The sequence below is a fragment of the Phocoena sinus genome, chromosome 3, assembly GCF_008692025.1.
Source record: "Phocoena sinus isolate mPhoSin1 chromosome 3, mPhoSin1.pri, whole genome shotgun sequence".
Lineage (NCBI taxonomy): Eukaryota > Metazoa > Chordata > Mammalia > Artiodactyla > Phocoenidae > Phocoena > Phocoena sinus.
The window spans coordinates 2,329,014-2,356,544 of NC_045765.1; the positions used below are offsets into that span (position 1 = coordinate 2,329,014).

At 53.9% G+C, this 27,531-nt stretch overlaps 2 protein-coding genes across 9 annotated transcripts in view; one reads left to right on the top strand and one right to left on the bottom strand.

The window, feature by feature from the left end:
* The window catches only part of FZR1 (fizzy and cell division cycle 20 related 1), a 30,288-nt gene extending 18,674 nt beyond the window's left edge, over window positions 1–11,614 (bottom strand). For 3 of the 5 annotated variants that reach the window (XR_004349100.1, XM_032625968.1, XM_032625967.1), the window contains exon 1: window positions 5,224–5,411. The gene's annotated coding sequence lies outside the window, so the exon portion shown is untranslated. Of the gene's footprint in view, window positions 1–5,223; window positions 5,412–11,355 lie in introns of those variants that run through there. The other 2 variants (XM_032625969.1, XM_032625970.1) reach the window with 2 other exon arrangements.
* Window positions 3,242–27,116, top strand: DOHH (deoxyhypusine hydroxylase). 4 transcript variants are annotated; one of them, XM_032625988.1, is made up of 6 exons: window positions 18,048–18,351; window positions 22,392–22,460; window positions 22,558–22,716; window positions 24,317–24,393; window positions 24,879–25,119; window positions 26,340–27,116. In XM_032625988.1, exons 3-6 carry the CDS (start codon window positions 22,635–22,637, stop codon window positions 26,657–26,659), a joined length of 720 nt encoding a protein of 239 aa, XP_032481879.1. In that variant the 5' UTR covers window positions 18,048–18,351; window positions 22,392–22,460; window positions 22,558–22,634; the 3' UTR covers window positions 26,660–27,116. The 4 variants fall into 4 exon arrangements, with proteins under 4 accessions (XP_032481877.1, XP_032481879.1, XP_032481875.1 ...); XM_032625987.1 differs by having other exon boundaries at window positions 18,319–18,351; window positions 22,392–22,445; window positions 22,608–22,716; XM_032625986.1 differs by lacking the exon at window positions 18,048–18,351 and adding an exon at window positions 3,242–3,952 and having other exon boundaries at window positions 22,392–22,716.
* The last annotated feature ends 415 nt before the right edge of the window (window positions 27,117–27,531 follow it).

The following is a 27,531-nucleotide window of genomic DNA, read 5'->3' on the forward strand; positions in this document are numbered from 1 at the left end:
TGAGGATGTGGGAGGAGCAGGGTTGTGGGCTGGAGGGCTGGCTGTGGTTGTACAAGGCTAGGACCTGGGCTCCTGTGAAGGGAGTAGCCTCCCCCCACAGAGGAAACACAACGATCTAGCGGCCCCTTATGTCTAAGGACAGCAAAGGACAAGGCTGGGAACGGCCAGAGTCAGAAAGGACTGTGCCCGGCACTGGACGGGGGACAGCGCGTCTTCCCGAGTGGCCGAAGGGAATCAGTAGGAGAGGGGGGCCTGGTGGCGGGGCCCTGAGGAGCATCTTCCTTTCATTCGTTTGCTCATTCATTCATTCATTCATTCACCTGAGGCTACTGCCCTTCTGTGTGCAGGCAGGCGCAGGAGCTGCAAAGCAGGGAGCCAGAGTTATGGCCCACCCCCGGGCTCACAGCCTCAAGGAGAGGAGAATCCCGTCAACACCTCTTTTCTCCGTGACAACACCCCCAAGAGCACAAGGCTGGCAGCAGGGCACCTCCACCCCGTGTGAGATTGCTGCTCGAAACCTCAGAAATGACGCCTGAAGCGCAGTTTCTCATCCCCCCACCTCTCAGCACACAAAGCACCCACTCCCGTCTGATTTGGTGAAACACTCAGACCGTAAAGGCGTCTGGGTCTGCAGCAACCCAGATGATGCAAACCCCACGCAAAGGAAGAACAACTTGGGGGCCACAAAACTGTGATTTATGTCGGAGGCCTGACTCTTGGGACTCCATCCAAGGCTGGATGTCCCATCAGGACCCCAGAGCCCTTACACATCTCTGCATCCGCTTGCACACCTGCAGGGACAGGGATCTCACCCCCTCACAGGCAGTCTTGAGCAACAGAAAGTGCTTCCTCAATCTGTCTCACCGTGGTTCCTCGCCATGGGTCCCAGGGGGCGGTGGCAGAAGGAAATGCCTAGTGTGTTTAGGGCAGCCCTGGCACTGCTGACACTCAGGTGGGTCCTCCTCTGCCAGGGGGCCGTCCTGGGCACTGTGGGGGGTTGAGCAGCTTCCCTGGCCCCGCCCACTGGATGTTCCACCCCCAGGTTTGACAACCGCCTAAACCAGTGGAGACCCTCTGGTTTAGGGAACTCCTTAGGGAGAATAGTTGCTTCCCCCCTCTCCCCCGGCTTGAAAGACTAGCACTGACCTCTCAGCTGCTCAGCCCTTCTGTAAGTGCAGAGAGACAGACAGACAGACAGACATGCCCCAACCCTCATCTTTCCCTCCCCCTGCCCCCACCATCATTCCACCCCTCCCCCCAGCGGCCCCTCCTCACTGTGGGACCCAGTGCAAATACAGCCTGACCCCCTTCCTGCGGTGGCTGTCATGCCTGGTAGGGATGAGACCCACCCTGATGGTCAATGGTTCCTGGGCCCATTCTGATCTGGGGAAGGGCATGGGGGAGTCTGGAAAGAATGGTTTGGGGAGGCTGGGGTGTAAGGAGCATACTGGGGGCAGGAAGAGGAAAAGGTGACAAGGCCAGAATGGCAGGCTCCTGGGCTGTGCCCTGGGCGCTGGTGGCAGGGAGGTGGGGAAGGGACGGGCAGAGGGGCTTGATGAGATGTGTGTCTGCAGGCTGGCGGTGGCGCACTGGGCAGAGCGGGGTGGGGTGGGGGGGAGCAGGGAGACGGGGCCTGCTTGCCCAGGTGAGAATGCAGATGGTCCTGGAAAGATGGGGGGGACGGAAAGGAGGGACCCAGGTGAGGCTGGGGGAAGTAAGGGAGGGGGGAAGGATAGGTCTGTGGAAAGAGCAACCTTTTCTGGACGCACCGCAGGACACCCAGGAGAGGATCTACTGGCTGCTGGCCGCGTGGGCCTGCAGTCAGGAGCCAGCCTTGGGCATCAGCAGCAAATGAGGACAGGAAGCTAAGGGTGAGGAGCAGGCCACCAAGGAGCGCGTGCGGAGGCATCTGAGTCCTGATTAAACAGCAGGGCCGCCCCACAAGAAACTGTGCCCGGCTGTTCCTAGCAGCTCCATTCGCAATATGCAGAAGGTGCCAACGGCCCAAGGGCCCCCCAACTGGTGGACAAACAATATGGCTCATCCATACGACAGAATACTATCCAGCCACAAAAAAGGGAGGACATGCTGCAACGTGAACGAACCTTAAAGATGCGATGCTCAGTGAGAAAAGCCAAACATGAAAGGCCACATACTGTATGATTCCATTTATATGAAATGCCCAGAACAGGCAAAGCCAGAGAAACAGAGTGGTTAGTGGTTGCCAGGGGCCGAGGAGGGGATGGGGAGTGACTGCAGATGGAGATGCTCTAAACTAGATGGTGGTGATGGATGCACAACCTTGTAAATACACTGAAAACCACCCAACTGTACAACTTAAATGAGTGAATTGTGGAATACAATAATTATATCTGAGGAAAGCTGTTACCAACAAAAATAAATAAGATGACAAAAGGAGGGCGAGTGAAGGACGAAGGGGGAAGCACAGGAAGTCAGGCGAGTGGGTTCCACGTTCTACTTTTTTTTTTTTTTACGACTCGCAGTAGTCAGATGACTAAAGGAAACAAGGCCGGGAGGGTGCACAGCACGTTCTTTCCTTCCATTCACACCTGAGGACACTGAGGCAGGAGACAGTAGTCACTTGCCAAGAACACAGGACACACCAGTCAGGGGACCACCGTCCCGTCGAGACTGTCAGTGCCACATTCGGTGGGCTCCGGTTGCGCGCCTGTCCCCTGACTTAAACACTCCCTGCCTGCACCAGGCAGGCTCCGAAGCGGCCAAAGCCTGGGGTAGGCCAGTGGGGGGTGGGCAGGGCCATGATCAGTGGAGTCGACGAGCAAGAAGCCACTGGGGCCTGTGAGGGAGCAGAAGTCAGACCACAGGGAGCTCTTGGGGCAGAAGAGGGGGAGCCAAATACTCCCTTCCCAGCTCTGCCAACCCCCAGGACCGGCCAGGACCCCCGCACCCACTCAAGCCAGCATTCTACAGCCCCAGCCTCGCCGGGCCCTGTGCAGCATCTGGGGATGGAGTCCCTGTACTCACAGGCCTCCCGGTCAGGGCTCTAGTCCAAGATCTCTCCCCCTTGGCACTGTGGACATTCAGGGCCAGATCATCCTATGTGGGGGACCGTCCTGGGCGCTGCGGCGTGTGGAGCAGCACCCCTGGCCCCCACCCCCTCGATGTCAGGAGCGGCCCAGTCATGACAACCACAGATGTCCCCAGACATCACCAGTATCCCCAGTTGAGAACCTCTGCTCTAGAAGAGAAGGATTACAAGGGTGCTGCAAGTTGGCTGCTTTCTTAAAGACCAAGTTCCTTGATGCCAGCCGAAGTCCCCAGGATTGACCCTCCAGACTGAATGACTTTGGATCCTCATCTGTCTCAGTAACACTGAGCGAAAGGTGCCACAACCAACCCCACTCGGGGCCTCCCCAAACCCAGAAGTCCTGGATCTACAAAACCTGCCCCAGTCAGAGGCCCCAAAATCTACGAATGGCAGGAGACAGAGGACCTGGTGTGAAAATCGATGCAGACCCGCTTTTGAAGACTCATCAGGCTCCGAGGTCCTCCTTGCCCAGCCCCAGGCAGATAGCACCACCCAGGGCACAGATTCTGAGATAGTCCTGGGAAATGGCCACGGTGGCACGCTGGCCAGCACAGTCACGTGAGACGCAGCCCCCGGCCACAGCAAAGCAACTGTCCTTTGAACCAGAGCCCTGGCGTTTGGAGGGGGAGGAGCCTGCATCCTTAACACAACCCTCTTGGAGCAATCCAACCTCATTCACTATGCAAAGCACAGCTGGGCGGCCACCACACCTGCTTCCACTCTCAGGTTCAGAAGAAAAGCCGGCTCAGCGTGGCCGAAACAGAAGGGGCCCTCGACATCAACAGTCACGACGGCCCACGAGACATTCTGCCCATAAATGGGCCAGGGGGACAACATGTACCCGCCGGCTGCATGAGGTCTGCGTGGACGGTTTTTCTTTAGGTAAACTGTCCTTGTTCCAAGTATGCTAAGAAGCGGCGGGGACCAGGGTGAGGGGGGTCGAGGAGAGTGGGGTGCAGCCTCACCAGCTAAAGGCATGAAATCATCGCTTAGTGGACTGGGGGTGGGGGGATCTAGTTCTCAGTTTGAGAGGCACCTTGAACCAAGGGATGACTTGAAGGGAAAGAGAACAGGGAAAAACCAAACGGGTTTAGGCTGGACAGCTGCACACAGTAGGACTCGGGCTTTGAATTGGGGGCAGGTCTGGACAGTGCAGGACCAATGGGAGGTGGGGGTCAGTTTTTAGCAGGGGAAAACGGCTGTGATGGCGTGACTGTGCCACATTTGCGGGATCTGGGGTGGCCGGGCTGGTGCTTGTTGGAAGACCCAGAATGGTCCCGGATTGGAGGGCAGTTGGGCACCACCAGGCGGTGTCACATTTTGGGGAGGTCAGTGGTGAGATGGGAGCGCTGGATTCTGGGTGGGTCATGGCCAGAATGGGTCAAGCCGTAAGGGTGCGGGGAGCAGAAACCAGACGGGCTGGGAGCCAGTGGGGCACTTATGTATTCAAAACTCGTTGCCTAACTGCTTCCGTGTGCCAGGAGCAGAGAGGGGCGCGGTGAGCACAATGGGGCGCCCATACGGGCAGGGCCTCCGCACCTCAGCCTAGCTGTTCCAGGGTCCACGAACCTCAGATTGTATTTTATCCGGGCGGGGGGCGGGGGCTCGTCCGAGACGGAGAGAGTTGTGACAGCTGGGGCGGGGAGTTTCAATTTGGGCAGGCCCCAGCTGTAATGGTGTGAACTTGGGAGACCCCGGGTTGACAGGCCAATGATGAAGAGCACAGATTAGGGCGTGGGCCTGCCGTTCTGGGGGACGGAGCGGGGAGTCCCCCGGTTTGGGGCGGGGAGCGGTCAGAGCTCAACCTGCTAATTACAAAAGGATAGGGACGCTGACCGCGCGGGGAGGTGGCGGCCTGCAGGTGGCTCGGCTTACGGAGGTCACGCAGGGCCTGCTCTAGGGGGAGGCTCAGACGTGGGGGTTAGGACGGGAGATGGGATGCTGAGGTGACCCGGGCCTAGCTCGGCTTGCGGGGCGGCGCGCCGGCGTCCGGCCGGCTCCCGAGGGGTGGGGGGGCCTGAGCTCGGGGGCGGCGGGCCGGGCCGCCGGCTCGGTTTCGGGGGCCGGGCAGGCCCGCGCCGCTGCCAGGCCCGCCCGACTCGGGGGTCGCGCTCGGGTCCAGGGGGCGGGTCCCCAGACCTCGGCCGCCTCACCTGGCTCGCTCCCGTCGCCCGTCGCCCGCTGCTTCCGCCGGCCCCGCCTCTCCCGGCGCCGCGCCGCGCCCGCCTCCGCTGAGCGCAGCTACGCCGCGTCCGGCCGCGGCCGCCGCTGACGGGATCCCGGGCTCCCCGCTCCTTAATATGGCGTCGGTCGCGGCTCCGCGCCCTCCGGCACCCTCCTCCGGGCGCGCTCCCGCGGCCGGCCCCGCCCCCGCGCTGCGTGCCGCCGTCCCGCCCCCGCGCGCCGGGGCCTCGTGTCCGCGTCCCGCCCCGCCCACCCCGCGCAGCTGTGCCTGCTCGCCGCGGGCATCTCGGGACGACGTGACGTAGCCCGCGATTCGAATCAATACAGTAAGCGTGGCGCCACGGGTTGCCCAGGGCAACCGCGCGGGAACAGGATCCGCGGCCCGCGAAGGCGACTACGTGGAAATCCGGAGGAGTGGCTCCTCTCAATTTAGAGCGTTGTTCTTAGCAGGGGACGGTCGCAGAAAACAGGTACCCCTGGGCGGACCCACACCGCAGTGACGGTGTCACACCGCGTGATAAGCGCAGGTGAGACCCACAACAGGTGCATGTGAGGGTCGTGCAAACCCCACTGCCTACTGAAACACATTCACTCATTCAACGGATTGGAAAAGAATTTCCAGACACAAGGTAGAATGTAAAAAAGACGATTTATTAAAGGGAAGGGTCGCTGCCAGAACAGCGGGCTGACTTTCTGATAGGGAGAGCTGACCCCTACCACGGGTTACTTGTTTTTTTTGCGGCATGCTGGCCTCTCACTGTTGTGGCCTCTCCCGTTGCGGAGCACAGGCTCCGGACGCGCAGGCTCAGCGGCCATGGCTCACGGGCCCAGCGGTTCCGCGGCATGTCGGATCTTCCCGGACCGGGGCACGAACCCGTGTCCCCTAGCATCGGCAGGCGGACTCTCAACCACTGCGCCACCAGGGAAGCCCACTTGTCTGTTTTTATAGCCAGGGAACAAAGGAACTTGCGAGTCGTCTGATTGGGTAGGGTATGCATACTTCCAGTGTGCAGAGTCGGGGAAGAACAGGACAAATACCCTTCCTTATATGGGACGGGAAAGGAGCAGGGCAGAATGCCTGGGAGGGCTAAAAGATGTAATGGTTGCTACGTGACAGAGTGATGAGTCCCGTAACTCTCTCTGTTCCGGCGATGTTGGCTCTCTGAGTTTATCTTGTTCTTTGTCCTTGGAGGACCACATTTCTCCCTCTCTTTAAATAAGCAAATAAAACAGCAATCCTCCTTTAACATTGCACCGGTCCCACCTCGGTTAGCTGTAAGTCTAAAACTCTATTCTGTACAACCACTCCTGCTGGAGTATTTATTTGTTCTTGTAGAGTGTTAATTTGAGCTGCTAGGTTGACAATCTGTTGTGTGAGTTCGAGAGAGCTGTCGGGCAGTGAAAATAGAATTTAAAAGTCCAGTTGAGCCCGTTCCTATCCCAATGATAATCCCTAAGGGCTGGTATTACAGTGAGGGTTGCCTGCTTTTGTTTATGTGATTGAGAGTATAACGGAAGCAAGTTACGGTCACCGATAAGGGTAAGGTTAGGAATAATGTATGCAAGGGTACAGGTCCCCATTCAGTTGGCTGGAAGGCATAAATAAGCATTGGATCAGCAAAGGAAAAGGTGATGATTTGTAGGGTCTAAGCAGATGTCTAAAGTGATGTTGAAGTAGGGTTTTCCTAAATGAGTACGGGAATGTTCTATGCCCCCACAGGTGGTAGCTAAAGTCATTCCAGCTAAAGGGGAGAGGCAAACAATCTTTGAGGAACGGGAAAAAAGTTATAAGCCCAGTTAAAAGAAGGAATAGTAGGGTTCCACCCTATGTCATAGTACTCGGGTGTCTTGAGTTTTCTGTAGTCTTCTTGTTTAATATTAGAGGGTTGGAACCAAAAATTGTGGTTCTGATACGGGCAACTTGGGGATGGGGTGGGGTAGATGGAGGTCCCAAAATAGCTAGGCTGTGTCCAATCGGTGGTAACATTGGGAGGTTTTGGGAAGTAAAAGGGGAATCAAAATTGTTAAGTATGGGGATAGTTTGTTTTGTCGTCAGTTACGAGGGAAACCCATGTTTGGGTAGGGGAAAGGGTGAACGTATGATTACAGGCCTGGGAAATATTGAGGAATTTACCTACAGGGGGCCGTCGAGAGAGAGAGAGAGAGAGAGAGAGAGAGAGAGAGAGAGAGAGAGAGAGAGAGAGAGAGAGAGAGAGAGAGAGAGAGAGAGAGAGATAATACACATAGAGGAGCCGGTTGTGCCATAGAGACTGAGAATATGGGCCTTTGAAGGTCTCTGATGTATGTGGTTGAGAAGTATATGGTCCACTGTAGGTTTTCTAGAATTGACGGCCCATCCTGGTCTATCGAAATATGAGAGGGCTAAATAGGCTTCAAGTTGGTTCCATTCATCTGGTGGAATGGGAATTGCCTTTAGGCCATACTGACGGGAGACAGTGGTACACATCCAACAGTTTCTGTATGAACCTGGTGAAGACTGGTTGAGGAGTCTGAGGGCTTCCTGAACTGGCAGTAAGTATGGGTGACGACTGTATGTATGCACAGGAAGGGAAAAAGGGAGAAGAATCAGAACGGTTTTTAGGAGACTATGTTTAAGTATTGATAAAGTTGGTCCAGGGTATAATCTTGAAAGTCTCCTTGGAGGGTTTTGTCCCATGCTAACTGATATATGTATTGTCGTTGTTGGGTTGGGCTTAGATTCAACAGATGGAGGAGCAATCAAATCAGAGTGCTGAGGCAGAAATCCAAGGCCAATCGGAGGGAGACGAGGGCAAGGTTACACTGAGGAGTTGACCCATAGTGCACATTTAGATTAGGAGCGGATGGTGTGGGTGGAATTAGTTATACCACCTTGGGGATATTTGAGTTAAGACAAAATACCAAGAGGCGGTTCCACAGGAGTAGAACAGAATAACCCATGGGAGGGGAAAAGCCTAGAAAAAAAAAGGAGGGTGACAAGATTAAAAAATCAGGCTATCGAGGCTTGAGGGTTCGGGGGGCATCACCTGTCTTTTGAAGAGAAAGTGGAGGCTGTCCAAAAGCTCACGACTATAGGAGGCATCTGGTGAATCATTGGTGGATTGAGGATTCTTGTCCTCTGGAGGAGGGGCTGCCTTTAGTCATGACATATGGATCCAAGGAGTAAAGCCTTGTATTTTGGCAGCTGTTGGGGTGGCCAGCAGGGCTTGGTATGGTCCTGTCCACACTGCTTCGAGTGGTCTCCGTTCCTGTGAAAGGGTCTTAACATATGCCCAGTGGCCTGCATATAAGTGGGGAGTGGTTTCTGAGAAATTGGGATCTGGCTTAGGACTATTTCGGTCCTGGTATTCCCAGATATTCTTGAGAGTCAATCCTAACGTTGGGAGATACTGTACTAAATAGTGGGTCTCTGGATCACCCAGCAGCGATCTTCCACAGATTTCCTAAGGACTTATATGAGGCCTGGCCTTTGGAGTGATCTGGACTCTTAAGAGAGCAACAGCAAGAAGGGTGACCCATGTCTGGTGTGTCTCTATTGCTAACTTAGATATTTCTTGAGGGCTTGATTGGCTCTTTCTACCTAGCCTGATGCCTGAGGGCGCCAAATGAAGATAACTGATTTGGAGGGCTTCACTGATGCCTTGGGTCAGACCTGAAATAAATGCAGGGCCATTATCCGATTGTAATGAGCGTGGCATTCCAAACCGAGGTACAATACGTTCCATGAGAGTAGTGGTAACCTCGGATACTCTGTCTTAGTAGGGAAGGCCTCTATCTACCATGACTAGGAGATACCTGAAGCCTTTACAAGGGGGCATGTGGGTGAAATACATCTGCCAATCTTCTCCTGGTTGGTTCCCCTGCCTTTGAATTGGATGGAACAGTGGCGGGGGGTGTTTATAGCCCCTCCTTGGTTGGCCCGGTGACAGACCGGACAGGCCCGGGATATAGATTGGAGGGTTGAGAGGATTCCTTTTCCTGTGAATATTGTCCCCACCAGTCTGAAGAGGGATTTGGCTCATAAATGGGTAGCCTGCTAAAGGTGGTTTAGAGTCTTCCATTGAGAGGCTTCTAGTAAAAGAAGTTTGGTGTCTGGGCTCTGTAGCCACCCTTCACGGGTTAGAGTGAACCCACGGTTTTGTCCCTCTTTAAGTTCTGAGGGTGAGTACTGTGGTGGTGAAGGGTCTAAACTTTGTATCAGGGGAGCCTGTAGGACATGTTGGGGGGCCCTTTGGCTTCCCTATCTGCTATATTATTTCCTTTGGTTATGTCCAACAGGTCCTTCTGGTGTGCCCTGCAGTGGATGATAGCTAATTCCTTAGGGGATTTTATGGCCTCTAACAGGTCCAGGATTTCTGGTCCATGTTTGATTGGGGCGTTATGTGTGGTCAGTAGGCCCTTTCCTTCCAAATGGTCACATGAGTATGGACTACATGGAAGGCATATGCTGAGTCTGTGTAAATGTTAATTTGTAGTCCTTTTCCCAGTTGGAGAGCTCTAGTTAGTGCTATAAGCTCTGCTTTCCGGGCAGAGGTAGTTGCCCCATGGAGTGGGCCCGACTCTATCACCTCTGTTAAACTGACTATTGCATATCCCAAAACCTTTCGACCTTCTCAAATGAAACTACTGCTGTCTGTAAACCGTTCTGCATCTGGGTTGGGTAAAGGGGTGTCCTGTAGATCTGGCCTGGCACTGTAGGCATGATCAACAACTTCTAAACAGGAATGTAGTAGAGGGGTGTTGGGATTTGGGCTGGGCAAGACAGTGGCATGGTTTAGAGTGGTACAAGGCTTGACTGATATTTCTGACCCCTCTAAGAATAAAGCTTGATTTTTTCTTTTTTTTTTTTTTAATTTTTGGCTGTGTTGGGTCTTCGTTGCTGCACGTGGGCTTTCTCTAGTTGTGGTGAGCAGGGGCTACTCTTCGTTGTGGTGCGCGGGCTTCTCATTGAGGTGGCTTCTCTTGTTGCGGAGCATGGGCTCTAGGCATGCAGGCTTCAGTAACTGTGGCGTGCGGTCTACACAGTTGTGGCTCGTGGGCTCTACAGTGCAGGCTCAGTAGTTGTGGCGCACAGGCTTAGTTGCCCCATGGCATGTGGGATCTTCCCGGACCAGGGCTCGAACCCGTGTCCCCTGCAATGGCAGGCGGATTCTTAACCACTGCGCCACCAGGGAAGCCCCAGCTTGACATTTTTGGATTCTACTATCTGAAATTCAACGGAATGCCTTGGAATTAAGGACATCCATGACCTGGTGCGGAGTGTCAACAGTTGTTCTGTTGTCAGTTTGGAGGCTTCTGTTAGTAGTACCGCAGCAGCTAATGCCCTTAGACAGGGAGACAATCCCTGAAATGTCAAGTCTAGAGTTTTAGATGGGTAGGCCACTGGGCACTAAGATGGTCCCAAGGATTGTGTCAACACTCCCAGAGCTACCCCCATTTTCTCATGAACAAAGAGAGAGAAGAGTTTTGTTAAGTCTGGTAAGCCTAGGGCCGGGGCGTGACTAGGGCATTCTTTATTTGTTTAAAGGCTGCCTCCATTTCAGGAATCCATTTAAGAGTGAGATCTTCTGGTCCTCTAAGAGCCTCATAAAGAGGCTTAACTAACAGGCCGTAAGTAGGGATACAAATTCGGCAGAAGCCTGCCAACCTAAAAAGGTTCTAAGCTGTTCTTTAGTAGCTGCCATAGCCAATTAGGGCGTGGGCCTGCCGTTCTGGGGGGACGGAGCGGGGAGTCCCCCGGTTTGGGGCGGGGAGCGGTCAGAGCTCAACCTGCTAATTACAAAAGGATAGGGACGCTGACCGCGCGGGGAGGTGACGGCCTGCAGGTGGCTTGGCTTGCGGAGGTCACGCAGGGCCTGCTCTAGGGGGAGGCTCGGACGTGGGGGTTAGGACGGCAGATGGGATGCTGAGGTCACCCGGGCCTAGCTCGGCTTGCGGGGCGGCGCGCCGGCGTCCGGCCGGCTCCCGAGGGGTCGGGGTGGCCTGAGCTTGGGGGCGGCGGGCCGGGCCGCCGGCTCGGTTTCGGGGGCCAGGCAGGCCCGCCCGGCTCGGGGATCGCGCTTGGGTCCAAGGGGCGGGTCCCCAGACCTCGGCCGCCTCACCTGGCTCGCTCCCTTCGCCCGCTGGATCCGCCGGCCCCGCCTCTCCTGGCGCCCCGCCGCGCCGCGCCCGCCTCTGGTAAGAGCAGCTACACCGCGTTCGGCCGCGCTCGCGGCTGACCGTAACCCGGGGTCCGCGCTCCTTAACATGGCGTCGGTCGCGACTCCGCGCCGTCCGGCGCCCTCCGGCGGGCGCGCTCCCGCAGCCGGCCGCGCCCCCGCGCCGGCGCGCTGCGTGCCCCGGCCCAGTCCCCGCTCCGTGCGGCTGCGCCTGCGCGCCTCAGGCGTCGCTGGAGGACGTGACGTAGCCCGAGATTCGAATCAATACAGGAAGCGTGGCGCCATGGGTTGCCCAGGGTAACCGCGCGGGAACAGGATCCGCGGCCCGCGGAGGCGGCTACGTCGGAATCTGGGGGGAGTGGCTCTTCTCAGTTTAGGGTGTCGTTCTTAGTAGGGGACGGTAGCAGAGACAGGTACCCCTGGGCAGACCCACACCGCAAGGATGTAGTCACACCGCGTGATAAGCGCAGGTGAGACCCACAACAGGTGCAGGTGAAGGTCGTGCAAACCCCACTGCCTACTGAAACACATTCACTCATTCATTCAACAAACACTTATTGCGTTCCTATGAGTGCTCCTCCAGGCCCTCCAAGCAGGGAACAAAACAGATAAAAATCTCTGCTCAGGGCCTTCCCTGGTGGCGCAGTGGTTGAGAGTCCGCCTGCCGATGCAGGGGACGCGGGTTCGTACACCGGTCTGGGGAGATCCCACATGCCGCGGAGCGGCTGGGCCCGTGAGCCGTGGCCGCTGAGCCTGCGCGTCCGGAGCCTGTGCTCCGCAACGGGAGAGGCCACAACAGTGAGAGGCCCGCGTACCGCAAAAAAAAAAAAAAAAATCTCCGCTCACAATATGGGCAAAGGATCCAAACGGACATTTCTCCTAAGAAAATAATGGCCAATTCATGAGAAAATGGTCACCACCTGTAGTCCATGGAGAAATGCAAATCAAAACCACAGAGCTACCACTTTAGCCTACTGGATGGCTGTGATTTAAAAAATAATAATAAAAATAAACACCCCATCACCCCAACCCAGGAAAATAAGTGTTGACAAAGACGTGGAACCCTCATACATTGCTGTGGGATTGTAAAATAGGGAAGCGACTATGGGAACACTGGCTGTTACCCATAAAGTTATATGTAGAATTACCAGATGGCCCAGCTATTCCACTCCTACAATTGGAGATATGTGTGAAAATCAGTAAACAGAAACCTCAGTTAAAATGGAGTAGGGAGTTCCCTGGAGGTCCAGTAGTTAGGACTCGGAGCTTTCACTGCTGTGGCCTAGGTTTGATCCTTGGTCGGGGGACTAAGATCCTGCAAGATACACCTCACAGCCAAAAAAAAAAAAAAAGTGGAGTCAGGAAGCCAGAATGGAACATTCTTAATTCCTACTGTAACTGAGCAGGACGCTATGGAGCCTTCCTGGAACAGACACACCCCCCCCCCACCTCCATGTCCTCCGCCTGCCTCCTTTTTTGTTGTTGTTTTAAAATATTTATTTATTTGGCTGCGTCGGATCTTAGTTGCGGCATGCAGTGCGCGGGCTTCTCCAGTTGCAGTGTGCAGGCTTCTCTCTAGTTGTGGTGCGTGGGCTCTCTAGTTGTGGCATGCAGGCTTAGTTGCCCCGTGGCATGTGGGATCTTAGTTCCCCGACCAGGGATCGAACCCACGTCCCCTGCATTGGAAGGCAGATTCTTAACCACTGGACCACCAAGGAAGTCTCTGCCTGCCTCTTGTCTGTAGAAGAACTTTAGCCTTCTAGGCCTTCCCCAAGTTCAAAAGAGTAAATTTTATCAGAAGTGAGAAAATGCAGAAAGGAAGGAAAACAGTCAAACAAGACAAAATAATAATATTTTAGCCATTAAACAAAGTCAAGGACTTTTAGTTCCTCCTCAAGGGCTATAGATGATATTCTGAGCCATGTCCTTTGAGCTGTTTTGCGGATACTGAAACCCCCACCAGGTGGAAGAAGTTAACTGCATGATGCCCACAAGCATGTAGACCCCACACCAGTTGGAATCAGAAGGCTGATGATGTTGACTCCCAGTTACCTCACCATCAACCAATCAGAAGAATGTCCATGAGCTGATCACACACCCCACAAACCCTCTCCCTTACCCTGTCTTTAAAAACCTTTCCCTCCTACATAGTTGGTGGGAATGTAAGTTGTTGGTACAGCTCCTATGGAAAACAGTATGGAGGTTCCTCAGAAAACTAAAAATAGAATTACCATGTGACCCAGCAATCCCACTGCTGGGAATATACCTGGACAAAACTATAATTCAAAAAGATACATGCACTCCTATGTTCATAGCAACACTGTTCACGATAGCCAAAACGTGGAAATAACTTAAACTACAGTCTGAACCCCCAGTTTTCTCCAATGGACTTTTGTTTATAACAACCCATCAACAGCTGAATGGATAAAGATGTGGTACAGACATACAATGGAATACTACTCAGCCGTAAAAAAAAGAATGAATGAAATAATGCCATTTGCAGCAACATGGTTGCAACTAGAGATTCTCATACCAAGTGAAGTAAGTCAGAAAGAGAAAGACAAATACCATATCATATCACTTATATGTGGAATCTAAAATATGGCACAAATGAACCTATAAATAAAATAGATAAAAAACAAGGACCTACTGTATAGCACAGGGAACTATATTCACTATCTTGTAATAACCTATAATGGAAAAGAATCTGAAAAAGAATATATATGCATAACTGAAAAAAATAATATAGATACATACACATAGATGTATATGTATAACCAAATCACTTTGCTGTTCACCTGAAACTAACACAACATTATAAATCAGGTATACTTGAATTAAAAAAAAAAAAAAAAAAGCAGCAGAGCCTCAGAACCGAAGGTGGGTGGTTTTGGGTTCGACACAGCCTGCTCTCTTGCTATCAGTTCCCCGCAAGCCTGAAGGTTCAAGATTCCAAGTTCTCGGACATACACAGGCCCGGCTTTTGGGTGTGGCTTCCCATATCTGCTTCCTGCACCCCTGCGTCTATCTCCACTCACTCCCAGAGCATCCTTGGGCCCGATCACACCTGGCACGCTGCCCTGAAGGCTTCCAGAGTCAACACAGCGCCCAGGGTAGTCCTGTGTGGACATTAGTCTGAGCCACCAAACGTGGTCCAGATGGCGGCCCTGAGAGCCAGGCAGGTCCACTGTAAAGCCAGTTCTCTGGCGTCAGCTTTCCAACACACAGGAAGACAATAGAAAAGTAACACACTACTATGTATAAGATAGATAACCATAAAGGACCTACTGTAGAGCACAGGGAACTCTACTCAATATACTTCAAAAAAATATTTATTTATTTTATTATTTATTTATTTAGGCTGTTCCGGGTCTTAGTTACGACCCGTGGGATCTTTAGTTGCAGCATGCGGGATCTATTCCCCGACCAGGTGTCGAACCCGGGCCCCCTGCATCGGGAGCGTGGAGTCTTAACCACTGGACCACCAGGGAAGTCCCTCTACTCAATATTCTGTGATAACCTATATGAGAAAAGAACCTAAAAAAGAATGGAAATAGGTGTATGTATAACTAAACCTCTATGCTGAACACCTGAAACTGACATTGTAAACCAACTATACCCCAATAAAATTTAACAAAAGAAAAGAAAAGTAACAATAATCGGGATGTCGGCTCCATGAGGCCAGAGACGGTCTGTTGGTTTTCTGCCCTCTGTCCCAGGACAGCGCCTGCCACACAGCAGATAATAGATATTTGCAAGATGAATGACTGAATGTTTAAACCAGCGGTTGGCCTATCCAAGTGACGTCTTTGCTGTGCGCGGCATGCTGATGTTTTGCATTACTCGCCCTCCTGCTTTAAAGGGGAGATTGCATGTAAAATCAACTGCTGCCTGGCTTCCCTTAAAAATAGAACATCTAGGGAACTTCCCTGGTGGTCCAGTGGTTGGGACTCCATGCTCCCACTGCAGGGAGCTCGGGTTCAATCCCTGGTCAGGTAACTAGGATCCCACATGCCACGTAGTGTGACCAAAACATAAATAATTTAAAAAAAAAAAAAAAAGGAACATCTGGCCACAAAGGGGTGGCAGCCAACCATAGAAGGAGCCTGGGTGCCCCAGGCCCCCATTATGTTTGATTCACCCCCTTATGCTTCTTGCCTGACCCAGAAAGCAGGAGATGGCTGAGAACAGGACCCTGAGTAGTCAGGCGAATTCTGTCTCCTGATCAAAGTCACCACCTTGTGAAGGCTGCCAGCTCACCCTGAAGGGGCTGCTGTCACATCCCTAACAAATGTCAAAATAAAATAGTACAGTAAAAAGAATTCAAGCAGCACAGGGAGGGATAAGATTTAAAGTAAGTACTCTGGGTAAATTGTTGGCCATTTTTCAAAAATTTCACCCATATGTAATTTACATATCTAAATCCATTTATGTAAATGAGATCACATTATTGATGCTGTGCCTTGCTCTCTTCACTTTTTGGAAGTACATCTTGGACCACTTTTCATACAACGTGCGTAGATCTTCCCATCCTTTTGTAGGTCTCAAACCCATGTCCCCTGCATTGGCAGGCAGGTTCTTAACCACTGCGCCACCAGGGAAGCCCTTTTTTGCCATTTTAAATAATGTTGCAATGAATACTTCTTTTTTCACTTTTCTTTACACTAGTGTCAGCGAAATTCCTCAAAATGGATTTGCAGACTCAAAGGTTCCGCATTTTAAAAAGTTAAGACACTTTTCAAATGTTTAACTTTGAAATGTTTAAACACTGAGAATAGAAGTAGCCCTCCTTTTCCCTGCCACCTATTTTCCAACAGTTTATTGAGGAAACTTTCAGATGTACAGAAAAGTTGAAAGAATTTTACAGTAGACTGTCATATGCCCACCGTCCACCTTCTCCAATGAACATTTTACTATATTTGCCTTATTATGTATTTATCCATCCATCAATATACCTCACTTTTTATGCATCTCCAAATAAGTCACACACTTCACATCCATTAGGATGGCTACTATCAAAACAGAAAATAACAAGTGCTGGTGAGAATGTGGAGGAATTGGAATCCTTGAATGTTGCTGCTGGAAATGTAAAATGGTGCAGCTGCTGTGGACAAAGTTCAGCAGTTCCTCAAAAAGTTAAACATAGAACTACCATATGATCCGGAAATTCCACTCCTGGGTATATGCCCAAAATATTTGAAAATAGGGAATCAAAGAGGTACTTGTACACCAATGTTCAGAGCAGCATTATTTACAATAGCCATAAGGTGGAGACAATCCAAATGTCCATTGAGGGATGAACAGATAAACAAAACGTGGTCCATTCATGCAATAGGAAGGAAATTAAAAAGGAAGGAAATTGTGATTCACACTACAACATGGATGAACCCTGAGGATAACCTCAGGGTTAAGCCAGACACAAAAGGACAAATATTGTTTGATCCCACTTTCTAAGCTTCCTAGAGTAGTCAAAATCAGAGACAGAAAATATAATAGAGGTTACCAGGGTCTGAGGCCACTGTGAATAATGCTTTGATGAACATGGATGTACAATTATCTGAGTCCCTGCTTTCATTTCTCTTGGGTGTAACTAGGAGTGGAATTGCTGGATCATATGGTTGTTCTATGTTTAACTTTTTGAGGAACCGCTATATTCTTTTTTTTTTTTCCTCTCCCGCTGCGGAGCACAGGCTCCGGACGCTCAGGCCCAGCGGCCATGGCTCACGTGCCCAGCCGCTCCGCGGCATGTGGGATCTTCCCGGACCGGGGCACGAACCCGTGTCCCCTGCATCGGCAGGCAGACTCTCAACCACTGCGCCACCAGGGAAGCCCCTGCTATATTCTTTTGACACAATCACTTACAAGCTCTCTTTTCTCTGGCTGGTGGCAGCCAGTGGTGGCTTGGACCTTCATGGGGGCGGTAGATGAGCAAAGTACCTGAATTCCTACTCTATTTCAGAGGCAGAGTTAACAGGACCCTGGATGTCTAGGATGGGGAGGCTAATGGTTCATGGTTGCTCCATCCTTCCTACGTGTCAAAAACCTTGTACTTAGCCTTAACATAACTCTTTCTTCCAAATGCCATGTCCAATCCAGCCACAAATCCTGTTTGCTCCACCTTCAGAATTAATCCAGAATGTGAATACTTCTCTCTCCCTTCACCGTCCCTCCTGTCTGTTTTCTACTCACCAGCCTGAATGATCCTGTTAACAGAGTATGCCATTTCCCTGATTACGACACTCCAGTGGTTTCTCATTTTGTCAGAGTAAAGCCAAGTCCTTCCTAAAACTGCCCACCCCATACACGCACCAACGTGATTATTGTTTCCTCCTTAGCCTGTCACCACCTAATATGTATTTTTACTTATCCTATTACTGTTTGTCTCCTTCAGACAACCAGACTGTGAGGTTGATAAGGGTAAGGGCTGCGGGCCGTCTTGTCCTCAGCGCCCATAAACTATGTGTTAAATGAATGAATAAATGAACGACTGGATCAAGTCCTTGTTTTCATCCCTCCCAATCTCGCGTCTAGCCACGCTAGTCCATTGGCCGCGCCCCTGAAACTTACCGCGCCCCAGAGACACTACGCATGCTGTATCGCTAGGCAGCCCCACCTCCGGGCTGAATCGGCACAAACCATTTCCACTCGTCGTAGCGGCTGGGGAGGCCGGAGAAAATCTCTTACAGGGAAAGGATGGAAGTTGCCCTTCCCTTTCCCTGAGAAATGCCATAGACTCCGCCTGGTGTGTGATTGTGAGCTATGGCACCGATGCTAACTCGCGCTTCCGGGCCTCCTCAAGCTGCGGAGCCTTTGACTACATTTCCCCCTCGGTGCTGCGTTGGTACCGTCCGGCTCTGTCACGTGGGCGGCAAGATGGCGGCCCCCAGAGAGCTTTAGGAGCGTCGCGGGTGGTGGCAGCGGCGGGAGCAGGCCGGTCCGGTAGGTCCTCTGATCCGGGAGCTCGCTGGGGCGTTCCGGCGGCGGGGGAAACGTGGAGGACGCCTCGTTGGGGGTCCCGGCTCTGGGATTCTCTGGCTGGGGGGATCGAAGGGCTTCCTTCTGACAGGTCCCGGCAGCTCTTCCCCATAAATTCTGGACACTCTGCCTCCGGGGATCTCTTCACTAAAGAGTCAGCACGTGGGGCGTGGGTCCCATGTTGGGCAACCCCTTTCTTGGGGTTTTGGGAGAACCAACCTGTGAGGGATCCAGTACTGGGGGATCCACATAAACAGAGCTAGAGACACCCAGTTCCTGGGAGTCTCTTCCAAGGAGCGTTGGGGAGCTGGTCGTCGCTGGGGGATCCTGCCGGCAGCCCTGAGGTATGCCGTGTCGGGGCGACCCCTCTCTGAGGGGCGCGTCTAGTTATCGGAGATCTTTTTTTTTTTTTTTTTGCGGTACGCGGGCCTCTCACTGTTGTGGCCTCTCCCGTGGCGGAGCACAGGCTCCGGACGCGCAGGCTCAGCGGCCACGGCTCACGGGCCCAGCCGCTCCGCGGCATGTGGGATCTTCCCGGACCGGGGCACGAACCCGTGTCCCCTGCATCGGCAGGCGGACTCTCAACCACTGCGCCACCAGGGAAGCCCTATCGGGGATCCTTTTCTTGGGAATTCTTGGTTTAGAAAATTCTCAAGGGGGCGGATTCCCAGATTCTGCCTTGGTTGGGGGCTGCACCTCCACCCCATGTCCATACCCCTGTTCCCCTTCCCACTGAAAAATGGGCCTAATATATGGGTAGCGGGCTTCCAGATGTACCCCCTTACTTGTCCTCCTGCGTATAGAGGTGGGTGTTGGGCTCCCTGTGGAGATTTTTTAAAAAATAAATTTATTTATTTATTTATTTTTGGCTGCGTTGGGTCTTCGTTGCTGCGCGCAGGCTTCCTTTAGTTGCGGCGAGCGGGGGCTGCTCTTCGTCGCGGTGTGCACGCTTCTCACTGCGGTGGCTTCTCTTGTTGAGGAGAACAGGTTCTAGGCGCGTGGGCTTCAGTAGTTGTGGCACGCGGGCTCAGTAGTTGTGTTCCGCGAGCTCTAGAGAGCAGGCTCAGTAGTTATGGCGCACGGACTTAGTTGCTCTGCGTCATGTGGGATCTTCCCAGACCAGGGATCGAACCCGTGCCCCCTGCATTGGCAGGTGAATTCTTCTTAACCACTGCGCCACCAGGGAAGGCCCTCTCTGTAGAAATATTTAATACCAGCTCTGGCTTATCAAGTGCTTACTAAGTACCAGCAGTGGGTACTAAGTGCTCTGTGAACATCATTCCATTCACAGCAACTCTGTGATGTCCATGTGCCCTTTACGCCTATTTTACAGATGATACAGATTTATACTGTGTATAAACCACTCAGTACCATGCCTGGCAGGCAGTGGGTGCCCAATTCATTCAACAATACTTATTGAGTGCCTGCTGCCATAGCGACAGGCACTGTGCTGGGCCTTGGGGATACAACCACGAACAAAATAGTGCGTGTCTCTCCTTTGTGTCTTGAGGGAGGCGCTGCACAGACCGGGATTCGTGAGTCCTGGGCGCTGTCAGCACTTGACTTGCTGTGTGACCCCAGACAGGTCACAGCTCATCTGTGTAGAAGAAAGAGTTGGGTCTCGATGGCCCATAATGCCTTGCCAGCTTGCTCACCCCTGGCTTCTGTGGTTTGTGATGATCAGTGTTTTGCATGTCACCTCCTTTGATGGTCACCTGTGCACAGGCAGCTGCACTTCCCCCATTATACCTGCTCAACCCTACTTACGCCTCTGGGAGCTACAGCCTGCTGTCAGGTTCACGAAGCATGTCACTGGTCTGGAGGATGGAGCCCAGCCTCAGCTGCGTCCTTTAATCTTAATCCATCTATTCAACATGGCGTTTGTGGTTTAGAGCTTGACTCGGGAGCCCGGCTGCCTGGATTTATAACTCTTCAGCGGTTCCTAAGCAAGTGATTCACCTCTTTGTGCTTGTGTGTCCTCTCCAGTGAAATGGTGACAGTCATGGTGCTTGTCTCAAAGAGTTATGGCGAGGATGGAATGAGTTCAGGAATGTGGCACATAGCACATCCTATGTAAATGTCAGATGCTGTTATTATTATGGTCATTGTTCTTACTGAGGCGTTGTGGGCTGGGAGTACAGCCGTGACTAAGAGAGGCTCAGTCCCTGCCTTCAGAGTTCTCATACGAGGGTTAAGACCAACCATAAGCAGCTAAACCAAAATATCAAATGTGATATCTCGTGGTGGCAGCTGCTTCAAAGAAAGATAAAGCAGAACAAGACCGGGATCAGGGAAGGCTTCCCCGAGGAGGTGGCATTTGCGACCCAAGGAAGTGAGAGAGTGAGCATGGGGGCATTTGGTGAAAAGTGTTCCTGAGGGCGAGAATAGCCTGTGCAGAGACCCTGGGGCAGGACTGTGCCTGGTGTGTTGGAGGAACAGTGGGGAAGCCTGGTTGGTGGAGCAGAGTGAGTGAGGGGGAGAGAGGGAGGAGGGGATGGTGGGGAGGTGATGGGGGCAGGTCGTGCAGGGCCATTGGGACAGTTAAGGAGTTTGGAGTCTTGAGGCCCATAGGAGGATTTTGTGAGGGAGTCACAGGGTCCAGTTTATATACTGAAAGGATTCTTTTATCAGTTATCTGTGCTTTGTAACAAATTACCCCATACTTAGTAGCTTTAAAGAACAGTAAACACTACTTCCCACAGTTTCTGGGAAATCTGGGCCTGGTTTAGCCAGGTGGTTTTGGCTGTCATCTCTTGTGATGTTGCAGTGCAGACACTGGCTGGGGCTGCGTCATCTGAAGGCTGGAGAAGCTGCTCTCACCTGGCTGTTGGTGGGAGGCCTCGTTCCCCACCGCGTGGGCCCCTACATACGGCTGGTTGAACCTCCTCACAGTATGGCTGCTGGCTTCCGCTAGAGCCAGCAAGGAGGAAGCCACAGTGTCCCTTATGACCCTCAGAAGTCACACTGCCATTTCTCCCATATCCTGTTATTCACCGAGGTCAGCCCTATTTGGTGTGGGAGGGGGCCACACAGGGCACGGATACCAGGAGGTGGGGGTCATTGAGGGTCATCTTGGGGACCAGCTACCACATTCCCTCTGGCTGCTGTGTAGAGAGCAGACCAGCAGAGGTCATTGCCAGTGGACAGTAAGTCCTCTACATACAAACCTTCAAGTTGCGAACTTTCAAAGATGTGGACGTGTGTTCACATGTCCAGTAAGTTAGTTCATGTGTCTGGCGTACCTTGTCACGTGTGTGCATCCTCTACAAGTGGTTGTGCTTTTGTGGACTTTACAGTACTGGATAGGGTACAGTAGTACAGTATCTTTATTTCAAGCCCAGGATGTCCGGAAGCGAGCATAAAAGCAGCGGTGATGTAGCTGGTACTGCTAAGAACCGCCAACCAATAACGATGGAAACAAAAGTGACAATAACTGAGAGACTGGGGCCAGGCGAAAAGATGGTAGACGTCACTCGTTCTTGTAACATGAATCGTTCAGCCATCGGAACAATTCTAAAGAAGGACAAGATCATGGAACATGTGAAATCTGCGATAATACCAAAGAAGCGTGGAAAAATGATGGAGGAGATAGGGAAACTTCTCAACGTCCTTTATTTTTTTGTTTTTTTGTGTGTGTGTGTATTATCTGTGTGAAAAGTATTATAAACCTATTACAGTACTCTATAGCCGATTATGTTTGTTGGGTACCTAGGCTAACTTTGTTGGACTTATGAACAAATTGGACTTACAGAAACGCTCTCAGAACGGGAACTCGTTTGTATGTAGGGAACTTCTTGTATAGGCCAGAGGCTCAGAGAGGGAAAGTACCTTAGGGAAGGCCACACAGCAAGTAGGCAGGGTCGGAGCCAGGCTTTGAACCCAGATGGCCAGGCTGGTCAGCAGTTAGGAAACCACCCCCACCCCCGAGGTCCTAACACTGAAACGCACAAGTCAGCGAGCGGTGAAGGGTGCCTCTCACCTGGCCTCTTGTTTTTCTGCTGCAGGTTCTCGAGCCCACGAGTCCCCTTGTTTAGCCCAAGCCCAGCGGCAGCACCATGGTAACGGAGCAGGAGGTGGAGGGGTTGGGGCAGATGCTGCTGGACCCCCAGAAGCCCCTGCAGGCCCGCTTCCGGGCGTTGTTCACACTGCGCGGGCTCGGGGGTCCAGCAGCCATCTCCTGGATCAGCCGGGCCTTCAGCGACGACTCGGCCCTGCTCAAGCACGAGCTGGCCTACTGCCTGGGTCAGATGCAGGACTCACGGGCCATCCCCGTGCTGGTGGACGTGCTTCGTGACACCCGCCAGGAGCCCATGGTGCGCCACGAGGCAGGTGAGCGGCGGTGAGGGTGCGGGCTCTACCAGGCTGGCTCTGGAAGGGGTGGGCGATAAGCATCCTCCCACGATCTCTGTCCCGGGTCTCAACTCTGCCACTGCAGCATAAGAGCCACCCTGAACCCCAGGCAACAGATGGGCGTGTGGCCGCCAGCCAGTCCAACTTTATGGGCCCTGAGATTTGAATCTCACATCACCTTTACGCGTCATAAAATGTGATCCTTTTGAATTTTTTCTTTCTTTCTTTTTTTTTTTTTTTTAAACGGCTCACGGGCTTAGTTGCTCTGTGGCATGTGGGATCTTCCCAGACCAGGGATCGAACCCGTGTCCCCTGCATTGGTAGGCAGATTCTTAACCACTGCACCACCAGGGAAGTCCCCTTTTGATTTTTCAAAAACCATTTAAAAATGGAAAAACCATTCTTCGTTCATACAAAGACATATGGTGTCTTTGGATGCTGACCATGGATGGTCAACCCCTGAGGTCACTCATTCAGTTCGTCCACCGGACGTGTTTATGGACTGCTTGCTGTGGGCCAGGCCCTGTTCTCACAAGGGACTCCGACGGCAAACAAGATGGAATAGAAACATCCTTGGCGGGTCTGTGCAGCCGAGGCTGTGTTTGTATTGATGTATCCAGTGAGCTCATAGCCAGCAGGGGGAATTGTTTCCATTTGATTGTTTTGGGGCCTTTTTAATATTCTCCATGATGATCTCCAGCTATGCCAGGCTGCCCTGGGGACCTCTCAAGATCCCAATCACTGATGCTATTGGAGCTCTCCTTACGAAGAATGTTCGACCCCAAACCTCTCTTGTCCCATAAGCGCTGTTAGTTTGAGTGTGTGATTTTGTAGAACACCCAATCATGTTATGGTGGAAACACCTATGTAAGTGCTAAGGAGGAAAATAAAGCCATGGGCGGGATGGGGGTGCTGGAGGTGTTGCCTTTTTTTTTTTTGGCCTCGCCACGGGGCATGTGGGATCCCAGTTCCCCGACCATTTGACGCACAGAGTCTTAACCACTGGACCACAAGGGAAGTCCGGTGTTGCCATTTTTAATTGGTGGTTACCAATTAAAAGACCTAAGTGGAGTAAGGGAGTTATCTAGGTAGATGTCTGGGGAAAGGTGCTCCAGGTAGCGGGCACAGCCTTTGCAAAGGCCCTGAGGCAGGATGGTGCTGGTCTGCTGACCCTCCTTGCCCACAGTACAACTTAAAAACCTCCACCAGGTTTTCAGGGCTCCCCTTGATGGGCTCGACTCAGCCAACTGTTCTTGGCTCCTTGCCACCCGTGTCCCCAAGTTGTAATGACACGCTTGTCTGTGTCTCTCCTCTAGGCCGTGAGCTCTGGGGGTGCGGGCCGGGGCGGGGTCTGAGTCTGGTTCCAGCAAAGCCTGATTTCTGGGGGAGGGACTCTAACTGGCACAGCTTCAGGACTGGACCGGCTCCAGCTCCAAACCTCAGTGGCTGGAGCAGCCCTCAGGATACAGGCAGAGCAATGGGGAGGGGCATCACGGAGGAGGCGTTGGTGCTGGTTAGCGCGCGAGGCATTCGGGGCGTTTCCCAGCCAATCAACATGAGCCCTCTGCCCCATTCTCAGGGGAGGCCCTGGGAGCCATTGGGGACCCAGAGGTGCTGGAGATCCTGAAGCAGTACTCCACCGACCCTGTCATCGAGGTAACGCAGCCCCTCCCCCACCCCCTCCGTGCTTCGCGCCCAGGAACCGGCCTCAGACCCTGTGCCTGGTTGCCAGGGTAACCACCCGGCCCAGGGATGCCGAGAGAGGACCACTGCCCCACTCACGGTTTGTCATCACCTTTAGGACAAAATCCCAAGCCCACAGGCCCCAAGTAGTCTGGCCCAGCCACCTCAGGTCATCTCTGTTGTTGGCTCTTCCCTGATGGGTCTGGCACGTCCTGCCTTGGGGCCTTTGCACTGGCTGATTCCACCTGACGCCTCTCTCACTGGTTCTGATGTCACCTTCAAGCTAGCCCCTCCTGGCCCTCTGCCCCTGGTCACTCTCTAGTCACAGCAGCCCCTGCTGGTTTGTCTCCAGTCTGGAAAGATCAGTTGGTCCTGTGTCTGTTGGCTCCACCCCTGCTAAACCGGGAGCCCTGGGGGCTGGGGGAGGGCCCGGCACATCCACCCCCCTGTCCCCGCAGGTGGCAGAGACGTGCCAGCTGGCCGTCCGGCGGCTGGAGTGGCTGCAGCAGCACAGCGGGGAGCCGGTGGCTCAGGGGCCCTACCTCTCCGTGGATCCGGCCCCATCCGCCGAGGAGCGCGATGTGGGGCGGCTGCGGGTGGCGCTGCTGGATGAGGCCCGGCCGCTCTTCGACCGATACCGAGCCATGTTCGCCCTGCGTGATGCTGGCGGGGAGGAGGCTGCCCTGGCGCTGGCCGAGGGTGAGGAGGGGCCCCAGGGGGCAGGGTCGGGGCCCCTTGGGGAGGCCCAGTGGCCACATCTGTCATACGGGGCAGCCCAGCGTCCCAGGGCACTTGCATCCCGGGGCAGGTACTCCTCTTATTACCCCCTCTTCTCTGTGGAGGAAGCCTAGGCCCAGAGAGGCACAGATACTTGCCCAAGATCACACAGTGGTCCGAGCAGCAGTTGGGATTTGATCACCAGAGGCCCTGGTTTTTTTTGTTTTTGTTTTTTAAATTTTTTTGGCCACGCGAGGCATGCAGGATCTTAGTTCCCCAACTAGGGATCGGACCTGCGCCCCCTGCATTGGAAGCGCAGAGTCTTAACCGCTGGCCCACCAGGGAATTCCCCAGAGGCCCTGTCATCATTTACTTGTGCCATTTTCATCCCAGCTCTGCAGGGAGCCCCGTGCAAGCCTGCGGGGCTGTGGTTCCCCCACCTGAAAAGGAGGGGGGGGACTTGGGGAATCCTGGGGTCCCTTGGCACCCCCCACCCATTGCCTGAGGTGGTCTGCCTCTGCCCTCCTGGAGCTTCCTGTCTGGCAGAGGAGGTGTCCGGCCATCACCATGACCCAGGACCCAGGGGATGCCGGGTGGGAGCCCAGAGTGGGTGGGTGGTGGGTTTGTCCTGGATAATGCTTGGAGCAGGGGCCGCACAGTCTGGCGGGCCTGCTTCAAACCAGCTCTGCCTGAAAAGTGGCATCTGATCGCAGGCAGGTCGCTCCCAGGTCCGGCCGCGGGTCCCCATCAGGAGAAACGTGGCCTGTCTGGCTGTGGTGGGGTGAAAGGCCCGGGACTCCCAGTGTCACTGATAAGACTCTATCGTGTGTGGAGTCGTGTGGGAAGCAACCCAGAAGCACAAATGCACAACATGCCTGCAAATAGCACTGGCTGGTGTGAGGACAACTCAGAGTACAGAAGTCCAGGGAGAGGCGGAGAGGGACGCTGGGCCTGGGAAGGAGGAGGCCACGCCCGGTCCGGCCAGAGGGAGGGCGGAGTTCCCAGTGCCTGGCTGGCCCCTCGTTGCTTCTCCTGCCCCGTGTCTCCTGGCCCTCCCTCTGGGCAGCGCCGAGCACCAGGGCGGGGTGTCCTCGACGGGAACCCTTTCCACCCCTCTTGGACACTTCTGTCCCCAGGCTGCCCCGCCCCAGGTCCCTTCCTGTCCCGATGGCTCCCCCAGCCCGCAACTCTCTCTCCCGCAGGCCTGCACTGCGGCAGTGCCCTCTTCCGCCACGAGATCGGCTACGTCCTGGGCCAGCTGCAGCATGAGGCGGCTGTGCCCCAGCTGGCGGCGGCCCTGGCGCGACCCGCCGAGAACCCCATGGTGCGGCACGAGTGCGCGGAGGCCCTAGGGGCCATCGCCCGGCCCGCCTGCCTGGCCGCCCTGCGGGCCCACGCGGCAGACCCCGAGCGCGTGGTGCGGGAGAGCTGCGAGGTGGCCCTGGACATGTATGAGTATGAGACGGGGTCGGCCTTCCAGTACGCAGACGGGCTGGAGCGCCTGCGCCCACCCCCCTCGTAGGGCCGCGCCCAGCTGTCTCCCTCGAGAACTCTGCCCATAAACCATGTCGGAATGAATTGCATCTCGCTTCCCTGCCTCCCAGCCGCTTTCGCATCTTGAACCCCTGGGTGGACTGCAGGCTCCTCAGGGCCAGGCTGAAGTCTCTTCTCTGCCACTCTGAGTGCAGGGCTGCAGTGTTGGCGTGGGAGGGGTATCTAGGGGGTCCGGGGACGGGGCTGTGCTCTGGGGGGTTGGGGTGCTGTGACCCAGCTTCTCTAGGAATGAGGGGGTGCAGGGAAAGGTGCTATGGGCGAACCCGTCCCCGTCGGGCCTGGGCAGGGTCTGGGGGCGTCAGAGAGCTGTCCTTGGGGTGGGCAGGTGGTCCCTGGGTGGGGTGGCCTGGGCTGGAGCTCAGGGAGGGACAAGCAGGTCCCGGGACATTCCCCAAATGGACTATTAAATTATTTTTGCCAAGTGATGACTGTCAGAGTGTGTTGGGGGGCCTCTGGGGTGAGGGTTGGCTGCTCTAAAGGAACATATCCTAAGTGTGGGGGGCCAGGATGTTTGGAGAGCTCAGCTCTGGGATCTGCCCTGCCCCAGACACTGTGACCGACACAAGCCTGTGGCCCTGTTTCACATCAGTTCCCAGGGGTAAAATCTGCCCAGCCAGACCCCCCAAAGGGGTTGAGGGGGAACAGCCCTGCATCCTGGCCCTCTCCAAACCTCATCCTCACCTACTCCTGTTGGGGGCATAGGGGAAGGGGTTTAGTGGGATGACAAAGAGTCTGGGCCCATCCTACCTACCTCCCTTACTGCCTCCTCATGCGGTCTCAAGCAGCCCATTTACCGCTCTATAAAATGGGTGTTAACAAGAGAACCTAATTTTACATGTG